The sequence below is a fragment of the Scleropages formosus genome, chromosome 2 (assembly GCF_900964775.1).
Source record: "Scleropages formosus chromosome 2, fSclFor1.1, whole genome shotgun sequence".
NCBI lineage: Eukaryota > Metazoa > Chordata > Actinopteri > Osteoglossiformes > Osteoglossidae > Scleropages > Scleropages formosus.
The window spans coordinates 40,494,519-40,507,907 of NC_041807.1; the positions used below are offsets into that span (position 1 = coordinate 40,494,519).

The window sequence follows — 13,389 nt, forward strand, 5'->3', positions numbered from 1 at the left end:
TAGTGGTACAAACTACACATTCAAATAGTATTGAATCAACAATGAATTATAAGCAATACATTTTTGAACAAACTTAAAGTGAGCACCTGGTGTCCTTGTCTTTTTTAAGTCTTTGGAAAAAGCATTTACTAAGGTAATTTTTATTAATTAATTTAAGGAGACATCCCACTTTATTTGTCAAAAGGAATTTCAAATCAAGGATTACCAAGTCAAGTCCACAGCTTTTGCAAGGGATATGATGATTGATAAATGTACTCCAATCTGGGACCACATGGCGCTGTAACAATATTATTTTGGAACAAGACCCTGGTGGCTCTGTTCACTCAGGTATTTCTCCATTTTTAGTGCATGAACGTGTTGTTACACCGCTTATTTGTGTGGCTTCACACTCCGGGAAAACAACTGACCGGCCAGGTTTCAGGCAGGGTTTTTAAATATATATATATTGTTTTCCCGCACGAATGTTTCGTCGGACTGGTTGTGGGTGTACTGTCGTTTTAAACTCCGGGGTAACGACTGAACGGCCAACTTCCGGTGAGGGTTTTCCGCCCTTTTGTGCTGCACGATGATTTTGTTTTGGATTCCGCTCAATGGACAACGGACTGCTTGCGTCTGCGGTGAGGAACTGCTCTCCGCTTGTGTCCTAATTCTAACCTTGAAGAAAAAAATAATAATAACGGTTTTGTGGAATATAGTTTCTCATTTTGCGACTAGAGTCCAGTTTAGCCCCAGAAGTGGCTGTTTCCACACGAACTTGTGACGAAGAGTCCGGTTCGGTTGCGGTACCGTAAAGAAGCGGCACCCGACGCGACGGGACCGTTTCACTACTATTAGCTATTCTAAGTCATAAATGCCGTAAGACGAACAGTGTGGAGCAAGGCGCGGAGCTCCGGGGCGGCCAAGTTGCTCTCTGTTTTTTTTTTTTTTTTCTGCACCCCGGACTGCCTTGCTGGTGGCTCGTGCTGTAGAAGAAGGAGCGCGAGCCACAGCAAGGCGGTCGTGCCACGAGCGCACGCGCGCATGCGCACACACACGGTGGGCTCCCTTGTTCACTGGCACCACTTGGGTGCACTGGGGTCACGGGGGGGGGACTGCCCGCTGACTGCCCGCTGACTGCCTGTGTATCAGTGGCAGTGACGTGTCTGTTTGTGTCACGTGACCCTTGTGCCCAGGTAGAGTTGCACTGATTTGTCCTTTGAAAGGACTGGGCAATTCTTACCTTATCAATCAATGGAGGGTAAGTACTCGGGAACCCTTGTGCCGGAATTTGAACCAACACCGTCCGGGTCCTTAACCGTTTCGAAATCACGTTTCATTGTATTTGCTGCTGGTGGTGGTGAATGGGTACAAGGGTAGTGCCACAGGAGGTGGAGGTGCCGCACTCAGCCTGTAGGTTGTTGTGTCCCGGCCCTTGCAGCCGTGACGCGGTGCTCTGCGGTCTGAGAGACCTTTGGCCGAGCGGCAGCACGTGGCCCATCCTCCATCTCTCCCCCTCCAGGATCATCTAACCAGGTTGAGCTGCCAACACAAAACAGGAACACGGTCGTCTCAAACTCAGCAACCAAACTGCTTTTGTCTGCAGGTCTTGAGCACTTATTCATTTTGCTGATGCGTTTTTCCAAAGCAGCTCACGGTTATTTACCAGTTCATACCGCTGAGTAGTTTAGGGTAAGTACCTTGCTCAGGGGTATTATGAGTGGAGGTGGGGTGTGAACCTGCAGCATTTGGGTCCAAAGGCAGCAACTGTAACATTTACATTTTTCTAATGCTTTTCTCCTTAAGGAGCTTACAGTGTTGAGGTTGCAATTATTTACTTATTTATACAGCTGTGTAATTTTACTGGAGCAATTTAGGGTAAGTATCTTGCTCAAGGGTACTACAGCCAGAGGTGGGGATCGAACCTGCAGCCTTTGGGTCCAAAGGTAACAGCTCTAACTACTACACTATCAGCTGCCCCCCCCCCTTTTTTTTTATGTGGTCCCTGTAGCAACTCTGTTGCAAACATCTCGGTGAGCAAAGTGGCCTTAATCACTGTGTGTTTTCTCACCTGATCGCTGCCTAAGGACTAATTATGCTGACAGAATATTCATGTTAAGTAGCTAGAAAATGAAATGGACAAGAGGTTCCCAATCGGAGCCTGAGCGAGTAGTGAAGTTGCTGTTGTGTGTAGTGGAGAGTGTGTGTGTTGTGGAGAGTGTTGTGATTGCTCTCCTCCAGGCAGCTGGTAATGGACAGCTCACAGTGATGATAGTGACTTTCCTGTTGTTTATGCCAGATCAATGGGTGTGTGTTAAATCCAGCAAATGTTGACCTACCAAACTGGAACATCTGGGTGTGTCATGTTTCAACATACCACTGAGAACAAGGTTCAGATCAGGTGGGGTTTCACCTTGACGCTCAGTACAAAAATGGACTTGGGTCAAATATGTTGTTGGCAAAGAAAGTCTTCCACCCACAACGTGTGTAAGCGTTATGCGTGTAGGAGATAATCGTGCGCTTTTTTTTTTTTTTTTTTTTTTTTTTGACACCCTTCACTGAAATAATTCCACCGTCCTAAGCCTTTAAAGCGGTTCGATCGAACCGTAATTGAGCGGGACGCGGTAAATGGCAGGGTAATGCTGTGGCTCCTGCTGCCTGCCCCATTCCTCTCCCGCTCGTCATGCACTAAGCGCTCACCCACTCTTCTGTTCCAGGCATCTCGCTGAGGGCCCCACGGGTGGCGGCATGAGACTGCGCGACCTGTCGACGCACCCGCTTGTCCAGCTCCCGAGACTGATGCCCGCTGTCTCGGATATGGACTGACGTCCTGTGGCCGGTCCGCTCCGCTCCGTCGCTCTTTTGCACGTGTGGTTCAGCTGGGCGCCGGAGACGGGGGCCATGGTGGGGAACGGGCAGTCGGGGAAGCATCCGCTGGGCCACTTGTTCTCGGCCTTCCGCAGCCGGCAGGAGCGCGTGGTGCTGGCGCGCAGCGAGAGCTTACCGGGGGAGCAAGTGCTCCAGATCACCATCACGGAGACCACGGTCATAGAGGCCGACTCGGGCGTGTGGAACTCCAAGGCGCTCGCCTACCTGTGCCTTTGGTACTTCTTCAGCTTCTGCACCCTCTTCCTCAACAAGTACATCCTGTCCCTCCTGGAGGGAGAGCCGAGCATGCTGGGTAAGCCGGGGCTTTCCGTCCCCTCAGAGGAGGCGTGGGATGGCGGTTCAGTGCGAGAGCAGAATGCAACGACCCTAATGTTGTTTAAGCAAACAGAAAGGGATGGCAGGCAGAAGAGAGGCAGAACACTGTGACTTTTGTCTTTCTAATCAGTTGAAACATGAGCCCGAGCACAGCAGTGCATTTATTACTATTTATTTATTTATTAATTATTTAAAATAGCTTCTATTTGTTTGGATTTAATAATTGATGCTCGAAATGAAGCGTTTGTTCAGAGTGCAAATTCCAGTTTGCAAAAGGCCTGCTGTAACTCAGAAGAGAAAAGCACTCTGCTTGTTTTGCAGGTGCAGGTGCTCTGAGCTCTAGAAAGAGCGGCGTGCAGCGCAGCAGCGCTTTGCTAGTAAACCGCAGAGGCAGGTGTGTGTGTGTGTTAGCGAGCCACGTCAGCACTCGCGCTGACATCAGTCATCTTTTCTTTGCCATATGTCTGTGTCACCGCGTGAGAAGAGTGTTCTGTAAAAATGAATTGAAATGAATCAGTCCAGATAGGGAAGTGTGTGTTCCGGTGAGCGGAAGCGCACGGTGCTCGAGTGGAGCGAAGACCCTTTCACGCCGGCTTCCTCCCGATACCGTCCGTCACTCTCCATTTTTGGCCCCGCCTCCCTCTCCACCCCTGCTGATTGCTGGCTCCTCCCACTGACAGGGGCCGTTCAGATGCTGTCCACCACCGTGATCGGCTGTGTGAAGATGTACGTTCCCTGCTGCCTGTACAAGCACAAGTCTCGGGCCGAGTACCCCTCCAACTTCCTCATGATCATGCTCTTCGTGGGACTGATGAGGTTGTTTTATTTTTGCGCTGTGCGAAAAATGCCGTAAATGTGTGTTGATGAATAAAGTGCGGTAACACTGTGTTATAAATGGCCTCCTTGCTACCGCCACCATTTCCTTTAATCTCACGTAAATGTACGTGAAATACCCCCCCCCCATCGGTTTCCGTTCCTTTTGTTAGCTGACAGCAAAGTACGGCTCACGTTTAAATAAAAAGATGTTGTCGTCATTAATACTGCCTTTGTGGCAATATGCCTCAATCCAGACGAACGTGGGAACTGCTGAATGTTTTGGGTTGATGGTGTTCTTTATGGCAGTACCACGTAAGGTAGCAGCTTTGAGGCGGAATTTAGCCTCATAAACCATGTTAAATTTACTTCTGGGCATATTTTTGCTCTTTCCTCAAGAATTCGGAACTCCAGGTAAGCCGAGTCGTCAGGGTGGACAGTAACAATCAGGTTTCACAGTAACGATAAAGGTAAATGGTGAAGGGTTGGGTTAGGTGGTAAAGACGAGAGCAAGCGGTTCTGCTGCATTATAATGGTAAGGTTGCGTGGTTTGAGGATATGATAGCAGTGAGGGTGGATCGGTGCACGGTTCGGGTGCATGATGTTCCTGTGCGTGGCGTTCATAAGGGAATCTCGTTTAGGTGGATGTGGGTGGTAATGATCGTGAATGACACCTCCTCACAGGTTCACCACCGTGGTGCTGGGCTTGGTCAGCCTGAAGAATGTGGCTGTTTCTTTTTCCGAGACAGTGAAGAGTTCAGCACCTATCTTCACGGTTATCATGTCCAGACTCATCTTAGGAGAGTACACAGGTAAAAAGCTAGTAAGCTGTTTGTCGTATGGCCTCACACTTCATGTAACGGGGTCTCGTACAGCGAAAAAACCACTCAAACAGCTTATGAAAACGTGTATGCTTTTATATATATATATATATATATATATATGTATATGTATATACGTGGGCTTCTCACCCGGTACAATGATACTTTTGCTATCATTTGAGTTCCGCAACACACTTTGCAGCCAGTGACAGGTTTTTAAAAGGATCAGTTTCAGCACACCACAGTTGGTGGCTTGAGGAATGGCATTTGGCTGACACTTTTCACCAAAGCAATTTACAGTTATTTACCCATTTATACACCTGGGTAATTTTACTGGAGCAATTCAGAGTAAGTACCTTGCTTAAGGGTACTATAGCCAGAGGTGAGGCTCAAACCTGCAACCTTTGGGTCCAAAGGCAGTGGTTCTAACTACTACACTACCCACCATCAGCTGAATGTGGGTTGTGTATAGCCTCAGCACATGTTCACAGCCATTGTGTGTCTCGAGGGCAGACTGTGCTGCAGGCCCACAGCTAACCCCTCGACTGTGTTCTAGGACTCTGGGTAAACCTGTCCCTTTTCCCCATCATGGCCGGCCTGGCGCTGTGCACGGCGACCGAGGTCAGCTTCAACCTGCTGGGCTTCTCGGCGGCGCTCTCCACCAACATCATGGACTGGTGAGCTCCTCCTGCCCAACGGCTCGTCTCCGTGCACCGCGTGGCTCGGCTTCTCAGGGTCTTCACCCCGTTTTTCTTCGTCAGCTTACAGAACGTCTTCTCCAAGAAGCTGCTGAGCGGGGATAAGTACAAGTTCAGGTGAGTTTGCCGTGTGCCAGTCTGTGTTCTCCCGGGCGAATATGGTGTTTACTTCGGGAGTTCGGGGTGCTGACCGGTTTTATGTAATATGCGTGTGTGCAGGTACCATAGTGACATCTAGAGTGAGAAGCGATAAGGTTAACGGTAGTTCTCAAACAGGCAGTAGATAGCACAGTAGTTAGAAGGTTGCAGGTTCGAATCCCAACCCTGCTATGCTACACTTGTTGAAGTGACAATAAAAACTACCTTGCTCTGTAAATAGTAAAATCATTGTAAGCAGCTTGATGATATTATTTGCTTTGGAGAAAAGCATCCTGTGAAGTAATGAATATAAATGTAAACCTGTTTTCGTTATATAAACGCAGATTTATGTTCAATCTTGCTGCGATTTCCACTCCTCTGCTCATATTACTTAGCTATGCTCATATGTACACATACCTGCATTTGTACTTATTGTACTGTTTCGTTAACTTTGTCACTTGATACTTAGCATGTCGGTCTCCTGTCGATGTGTCACGTTAAACACACGTACACAAGCGACCGTTATGTCGTATTCTTTGTACGTCCAAGTGCACTTGGCCGGTAGTGTTATTGTACATTATCTTGTGCACAGTGTTTACTGAAGGGTGATATTACAGTGTGGCAAATATTTGCAGAGAAAACTACCAGTAGAGAGACGTATGCACAGAAGGCGTGACGTTATGGATGTAAAATTCTCAGAACATTGTCTGTTCATATGCTGCTGCAGCTGTTTTTTTGGGCGTTTATTGATGTGTTGTTTTGATGTCGTTTTCAGCCCACCGGAGCTCCAGTTCTATACGAGCGCCGCAGCGGTCATCATGCTCATCCCTGCATGGATCTTCCTCCTGGCGAGTCCTGGTCTCACCCCTCACTAGGCCGTGTCGCTAGCCTAGCAACAGGCTAAACTGCAGGACTGGGGACACCATGCACTCCTTCAACTCTAATAATGGAACGGGAGCAGTGTGTGTAAATAACAAGTAAATGTGTGGTAATCAGCAGGAGTCCTTGGACTGGTTGTTACCACAAGGGTTAGGCTCCAGCAAAGGTGGAAAATAACTGAAACACCTTTCAAATACACGTAAAAGTAAACACTGGGGAAGGGAGATCTATAATGACATATAATTTGCTCACAGGAGTTGCATAGGACTTTTAGCGTCCGTGATTGGAGAAGATCAGGTGTGTCCGTGTTCCATGAAAAGCCTTTTAATGCTCTCGATTTTCTTAAATATGAATCAAGTATGTGGGCCAGCAGGTGGTGCAGCGCTTAGAGGTCTTGAGTTTGAATCCCACCTCCTGCTGTAGCTCCCTTTATTAAGGTACTTACTCTGAATTGACAAGTAAAAATTACCCAGCTGTGTAAATGGGTAAATCTGGGTAAATCAAGTAGCTTAGCGACTCCCTGCGACGGCACACGGTGTGCGAGCAGTCGAGGTGGAAGGAGCGGAAGCACAGTGCATGTCGCTGAACTTGTTGCGCAATATGTGTCTCCACTGCTAACTGCACCTCACGCTCAAGTTCCATGACGTAAGCGTGTGGTTGGCGAGAGGCTGTAAATGCAGATGCCGAGCGGTTACCGTGGGTGACAGACGACTGTGTTGCCGTGGCAGGACATCCCCGTGATCGGGAAGAGCGGGCGCTCATTTCGCTTCAGCCAGGACGTGGCGCTGCTGCTGCTCTTCGACGGGGTGCTTTTCCACCTGCAGAGCGTCACGGCGTACGCGCTCATGGGCCGCATCTCTCCCGTCACCTTCAGGTGAGTGAGGGCGACGCGCACGCCCGTACACACTGGCATGCGCACGCCAGCACGTGCGCACGCTCACCCCCGCACCTTGTGTGTCGCCGTGCTCCCGCAGCGTCGCCAGCACAGTGAAGCACGCCCTCTCCATCTGGCTCAGCATCATCGTGTTCAGCAATCAGGTGACGCTGCTGTCGGCCGTAGGCACGGTGTTGGTCATCGTGGGCGTCATGCTCTACAACAAGGCCAAGCAGGCCCAGAGGGATGCGCTGCACAGCTTGGCGCAGAGCCTCGAGGCCGACCAGAAACTCCTGCTGCAGGAAGCCGACATCAAGGAGTCACTCTAGCAATCCCCCCCACCCAGGCAGTACTGCCTCTATGTAAATATTTGCAACGTCTTACGTCTATTTTCCTTTGTTGTTGCTGGTCAAAGGCCAGGAGGACTGTGGGAAACGCACACGACGGTGGTGCTACAACGGAAATACACTCTGCTCCGGTGCCTCGTTGCAGCGAGAAGGAAATGGAGGTCCAGGGTGACCGTTTTTGTGCGTTCCCCCTCCTTTTCCCCCAGCTTTGATTTGGGTTGGGACGCTGTTGGGAGGCATTAAGGTAGCGGTTTCAGCAGGCAAATATTTGCTCTACAAAAGATTGACTGTAACGTGTCTCACGTGTTTAAACAGAAATTAACCATCTTTAGTGGGTCCTGCAGTAAGTCAGGATTTCACTGGTAGACATTTCCATGCAGTCCTATGCTGGAGCTCAGTGCTCAGCTGTGTTGTTTTCCCATCGTACCTGTGAGAGTGTACGTGGAAAGAATGATTGAGAGGTGTGTGTGTGTGTGTGTGTGTGTGTGTGTGTGTGTGTGTGTAATATGTGATTTTTTAAATTAAATCAAGCTCATGTATTTATGCATGTTAATGAAGCAGGACAGGTTTAAAACAGGACTAAATAAAGGACCTAGTAGAAAGCTATCAGTTACAACCACCGGTTAAGAAGCATCCCCCACATTCCAGCTTAATGTGTGATCCTCACACTGTTAAGATTACTGTATCTGTACATGGAACATGTGATCACACAACTTATTTTTTTAACCACTTGTGTCCTGTCACAGTATTTACTGTACATTAGATGATCACGCCTCCAAATCTGTGGATAGAGATTTTCCTGTATACAATATGTAGCGTATGTATGTATGGATGTAAGGTATGCATACATGTGGTAATATGTCGGTGGTGGCAGTGTATGCAAGTATGGTTTCTGCCACCTTTGCAAGTGTGTGTACGTGTGTGTTTAAAAAAAAATGTGTAAATAACATTTCCAACTTCCTTCTTCCAATACTACACTTTTATTCTCCCGGTGAGCTGCTAATCACTAGCCGCTTGCTCCCTTTGACCGCCAGCAGAGCGGTGCACCTCAAGATGTGGTAACCATGGCAATGAGCCATGGCATACTTTCGGCACACGTACATGCAGATGCACACACACGTATATTCTGCACGCGTATGCCTTTTTGGAGAACGTGGGTCGACACAGCGAGGGTGATGGCGTGTAAGAGCGGGGGCTACAGGAATAAGAGGACCGCAGGTGGTTTTCCTCATTCGACTCGCACGTTCATCACTGTAGGCGGGTCGCCTCTTTTTCCACAAGTTGTGGTTTTTCCCTCACTGTGGTGTTAAACTGACGATCGAGAGGCACGTGGACCGTCTGAAGAGGGAGCAGGACCTCCTGAAGGTGACCCCAACGTGGACTGCATGTAAACCTGAGCAGCATACCAGCCTTGAGCACATAATGCTGATCAGGTGTGTGTGTATGTTTGTGGATACTGTAACCACTATCTTCCAGCACACAGCACTGGCCTCTGAAATCCCCGTGTTTTTCCAGCACAAACTTTGCGAGACTGCTGTAGATATTTATTCCGCGTGGAGGAGGACCTCTAGATGTGAACTGTGCAACATCATAATGACAAGTGTGTTTGGTTCTTACCTCAGCGTGAACTCATACGAAGCCTTAGGCTAAGACCACTGAACTTTACCCTAAACCTGAGGATGGAGTCGTGGTTATTGCGGGCACATTCCGAAAACACGAGTGCATTTTGTGTTTACCATGTTTTATTGACAGTTTTAACACTGTGAGAATTTTTATTTCCACTCAATAAAAAATCTGAATACTTACTGTTTACTGTGAGATCTGTGGGGTGTGGGGATGGATGAGCTGACAGTAACATCAGTAACTGCTGCTGCAGTGCAGGGTTATGGTGGGCCAGAGTCTATCCTGGAAGTGTAATGGGTGTTGGGTAGGAGCCCCCTGGATTGGATACTAGTCCATCACAGACCAGTTACGCATACATACACACAGACACACACACCATGGGCGATTTGGAGTCACCAGTTCATCTAAAACACATGTTCTTAATTGTGGGAGGAAACCAGAACACCTGGAGGATGCCCATGCAGACACAGGCAGAACATGCAAACTATACAGACTCAGGTGGACTCAAGCTCACAGCTGTGATGCAACAGCACTCCCCTCTGAGCCACCGTGCTCCTTCGCTCTGAAACAAGTACAGTAACTGGCTTTTCAAAAAAAAAAAAGATACACCGGTAAGTCGCATTAATTTGAATAGCAGTTATGAAAATGTGCAGAAGAGGTCTGATAACCTGGAGTTTCTAAAGCAACATGAAAGGGGAAAAGGTTCAAGAAGACAGCTGGAGGTTGAGTTACTGAGGTTTGTCTATTGCAGAAGCTGCAAAATTGTTGACTGTTGTCAAGTAGACGACATCCAAGGTCACAACAGGTCATGACAGGTTCGTCCAGTGATGAGTGTGTTGTCCAAGTAGCTGACATCCAAGGTCATGACAGGCAGCCAAGTAGACAATTTCCAAGATAATGACAGGACACGTCAAGCAAGGGCAAGCTGTAACCGCAAGAAAAAAGGAATCTCGTAATTTGAAGAGGGACACTGGACATTGTAGGGATGTGGAGAAAAAAAGAGGAGCCATAAGAGTACAGTACCGGTCAGGCTGCGGTACTTGTGGTTTGGCCACCGTTGACCAGCAACCTTTTTACAAGATCGAAGCAAAAACATGGAACCCGGAATGAATGAAAACAGCCATACATCTTGTTGCATGACTGTACTGTAAGAGGAGGGTTAATATAGTCTAGATATGTTTATTTGTGTTACCGCTGAATAACAACTAACGTCGTAGCGACAACACGGCCGCACTTTGTCTTTCATGCAGATTGTGCAATACTCAAAGTGGGACGCGGGAATCTCATCCACGTAACACATCCCTCCATTAGAGAAAGAACAGTTTGCACAAGCTATTTAGAGCAATAACAATAAAAAAGGACAAGAAGAAAAATAAAACTGAGAAAAGAATCAGAAACTATGCTGCAGGTGTAACAGATTAACATCCACCGCATAGTAGACAATGTAAAGGTACTAATTAATGCAGAAAATATGGTTTTCACAAATACCACCTATCCTAGCACCTCGTCGTAACTTTACAAAACAGTTCCTTATTATTAACAGACATGACGTATAAGATGCTTCTTCTACGTGACTCGCATTGCCCAGTCTTCAGCACCAAGGTCCCATTCCGCTACCAGTCTGACAGGTGCCTTGCTGATCCATCCAGATCTTGTGCCATACGGTCGCTTGCTGTCCTAAATCCATCGCCGCTGTCTGTCACTTGGCGGATCTAGTGCTGTGGTAGACTCTTGTGGGGGGAAGATTGTTGCTGTTCTGTAGTTCTACCGGCTGGTGTGATGCGGTCCGTATCAGGTGTCGCCAAGTTGCGATGCTTGTAGGGACCCCTCTGCCGGCTTAGAGTGGAGCGATGGCTTCCTTTCTCTGAGTCGGCGCCTATTCCTTCCATACGTCTTGCCATTGGCTTCTACCTCAAACACTCTGGAGGACAGTGTTCTGGTAACACGAGCTTCCTCTCATTCTCCTTTATTGTCGAGAGGCTGGACCCTAACTATTCCCCCTAGTTGCAAAGGTCTCACATCCATCCGGTCTGTGGGGGTCCATCTTGATCGTTTCATGTCCTTCTGAGCGTCCTGCCTTTGACTGCCAGGTTCAGAGCGAAGTTTACTTTCGGTCATATATATGGAGCATAGACCTAGTGCGCCTGCCTAGGAACCACTGAGCTGGTCATGTCTCCATGCCTTCCGTTGGAGTGTTGTGCAGGTGCAGTAGCGCTTGGTAGGGGGTGTTCACCCGTGACCGCGCAGTTCCTGAAAACCCTTTTCACAGTTCTCACTGGTGCTTCCACGGCATAATTCGCCTGGCTGTTACCCGGGGTGATAGTTTCGTGTCAGAAACCCACAGGTCCTTGAAGTTCCTGAATTCTATCGAGGTGAACTGGGTGCCACTGTTGCCCGCTAGCACCTCCGGTGAGCCGATCCTGGCAAATTGCACCTCGAGCTTTTTCACCACTTCACGAGAGCTGATGGGTCTCGGTTCATCCAGTAGCAGTAAGTGAGCAGATAGGTATCTCCTGCCCATGAGAATATGTCCTTGGCTCTTTGCTGGGGCCTCTTAGGCGTTGATGTGACGATAACGGACGACATAGGCTGTTTGTCGCTGTACGTGTCACAATTTTCGTGTATTTCGACGCGCTAGCGGATCTCCGCAAACATCTCCGGCCAGTACATGACATCCCTGGCGAGTCGCAGACATGAGTTGATGTCCAGATGCCCTGTGTGCACTTTTTTCTTCATCTCCTTTCTCAGGCTGTTTGGGATGATGACATGGTAACTCTTCAGAATGACTCCATCATTGACTGTTAGCTCCTCCCAAAACAAGCGCTACGGACGCAGCGCTGATATTACATTATCCTTATTGTCCGGCCATCCTTTGACGATCATTTCACCTAGAGCCAGGAGGACTCGATCACTCGCAGCAGCGTCTCGAATGCGTTGCATCAGTTTGTCATGAATGGGGTACGTAGTGAGACTGTGCACTACTTCCTCTCTGATCGGTTTCGGTGTGGGAGCTCTTGAGAGCACATTGGGTGCCGGGATTTCTCTGCCCGGTTTGTGGATTATTTCAGATGAGTAACTCTTTGCTGTCGAGAGGAGATTCCGGAGCCTTTTCGGGGCCTTGCTTAGCGGTTTCTTCCATATAGCCACCAGTGGCTTGCGGTCAGTGATTACTTCCACATGTCTGGCAAAGGTATAGTGATGGAATTTTTCCAGGCCATAGACTGCAGCTAGCATCTCTTTCTCTATCTGAGCATACCTGGTCTTTGTTTCGGACAGAGATCGACTGGCGACTGCGAAGGCTTTGCCATGTTGTAGTAGCACCGACCCCAGCTTCTTCTTAGGGTCGTAGATCGCTAGGATGGGAGTCTTGCAAAGCATGTCCTTGATCTTTTTAAATGCCTCTTCCTGACTCACTGACCAAATATAAGGTACATCTTTTTTTAGAAGGTTGTGTAGTGGCTGCATGGTCGATGAGAGGTTTGGCAGGAATTTTGCCAAGTAATTAACCATCCTATTGAATCTTCTCAGCTCTGGGATGTTCCTTGGGGCTGCCATGTCCATAATGGCCTCAACTTTATTAACTTTCTTAATTGTGCATATGTATTTGTAGCATTCACCTGTTCTACTAAAATGTTAATAGGGGAGATGTGTTGTAAAAAGGAAAACACCCAAGGTAGGTAGGTAAAGTGTATGGTAACACCCTGGGAACAGGCCAGGGGACCGCCCCTCTTGAGCAATACTGGAGTTACCAGGTAACTTCCTTTTAATTATGTATGGTTTTAAACACTGGGGTCTTAAAGGTTCTGTCATGCAGTCTTTGTATTAGCTGGCTTTATTGATTTTTGTTTTATTTTATATTTTACTGGCATGACGGTTTTTAGGATTTATTTATTGAATAAAATTTTAATTGTCGGAAATGATGAATGGAGAAGCTTTTACCTGGCGAGCTGGACAGAGTGTGTGGAGCCAGACACGTTTGGTGGGCTGATAGTCCATTCTGATCCGTGGGGAAAAGA

The 13,389-nt window shown here is 48.0% G+C and overlaps 2 protein-coding genes across 4 annotated transcripts in view; both read left to right on the forward strand.

Moving 5' to 3' along the window:
• The window catches only part of nadka (NAD kinase a), a 39,612-nt gene extending 30,086 nt beyond the window's left edge, over positions 1 to 9,526 (forward strand). For 2 of the 3 annotated variants that reach the window (XR_003797165.1, XR_003797167.1), the window contains one exon: positions 8,212 to 9,526. The gene's annotated coding sequence lies outside the window, so the exon portion shown is untranslated. Of the gene's footprint in view, positions 1 to 3,574; positions 3,589 to 8,211 lie in introns of those variants that run through there. The other variant, XR_003797166.1, reaches the window with a different exon arrangement.
• Positions 541 to 8,218, forward strand: si:ch73-236j9.2 (solute carrier family 35 member E2A). The gene is made up of 9 exons (XM_018746672.2): positions 541 to 617; positions 2,694 to 3,157; positions 3,861 to 3,996; positions 4,678 to 4,805; positions 5,371 to 5,491; positions 5,576 to 5,629; positions 6,426 to 6,498; positions 7,258 to 7,403; positions 7,504 to 8,218. Exons 2-9 carry the CDS (start codon positions 2,878 to 2,880, stop codon positions 7,730 to 7,732), a joined length of 1,167 nt encoding a protein of 388 aa, XP_018602188.1. The 5' UTR covers positions 541 to 617; positions 2,694 to 2,877; the 3' UTR covers positions 7,733 to 8,218.
• Positions 9,527 to 13,389: the final 3,863 nt, after the last annotated feature.

Excerpts from the sequence above, each read along its gene's own strand:
- si:ch73-236j9.2 (XM_018746672.2), top strand. The coding sequence starts at position 2,878 with ATGGTGGGGAACGGGCAGTCGGGGAAGCATCCGCTGGGCCACTTGTTC. Across the intron at positions 3,158-3,860 it reads GGGAGAGCCGAGCATGCTGG|GGGCCGTTCAGATGCTGTCC; the intron begins GTAAGCCGGGGC and ends TCCCACTGACAG. Across the intron at positions 5,630-6,425 it reads GGGGATAAGTACAAGTTCAG|CCCACCGGAGCTCCAGTTCT; the intron begins GTGAGTTTGCCG and ends TGTCGTTTTCAG.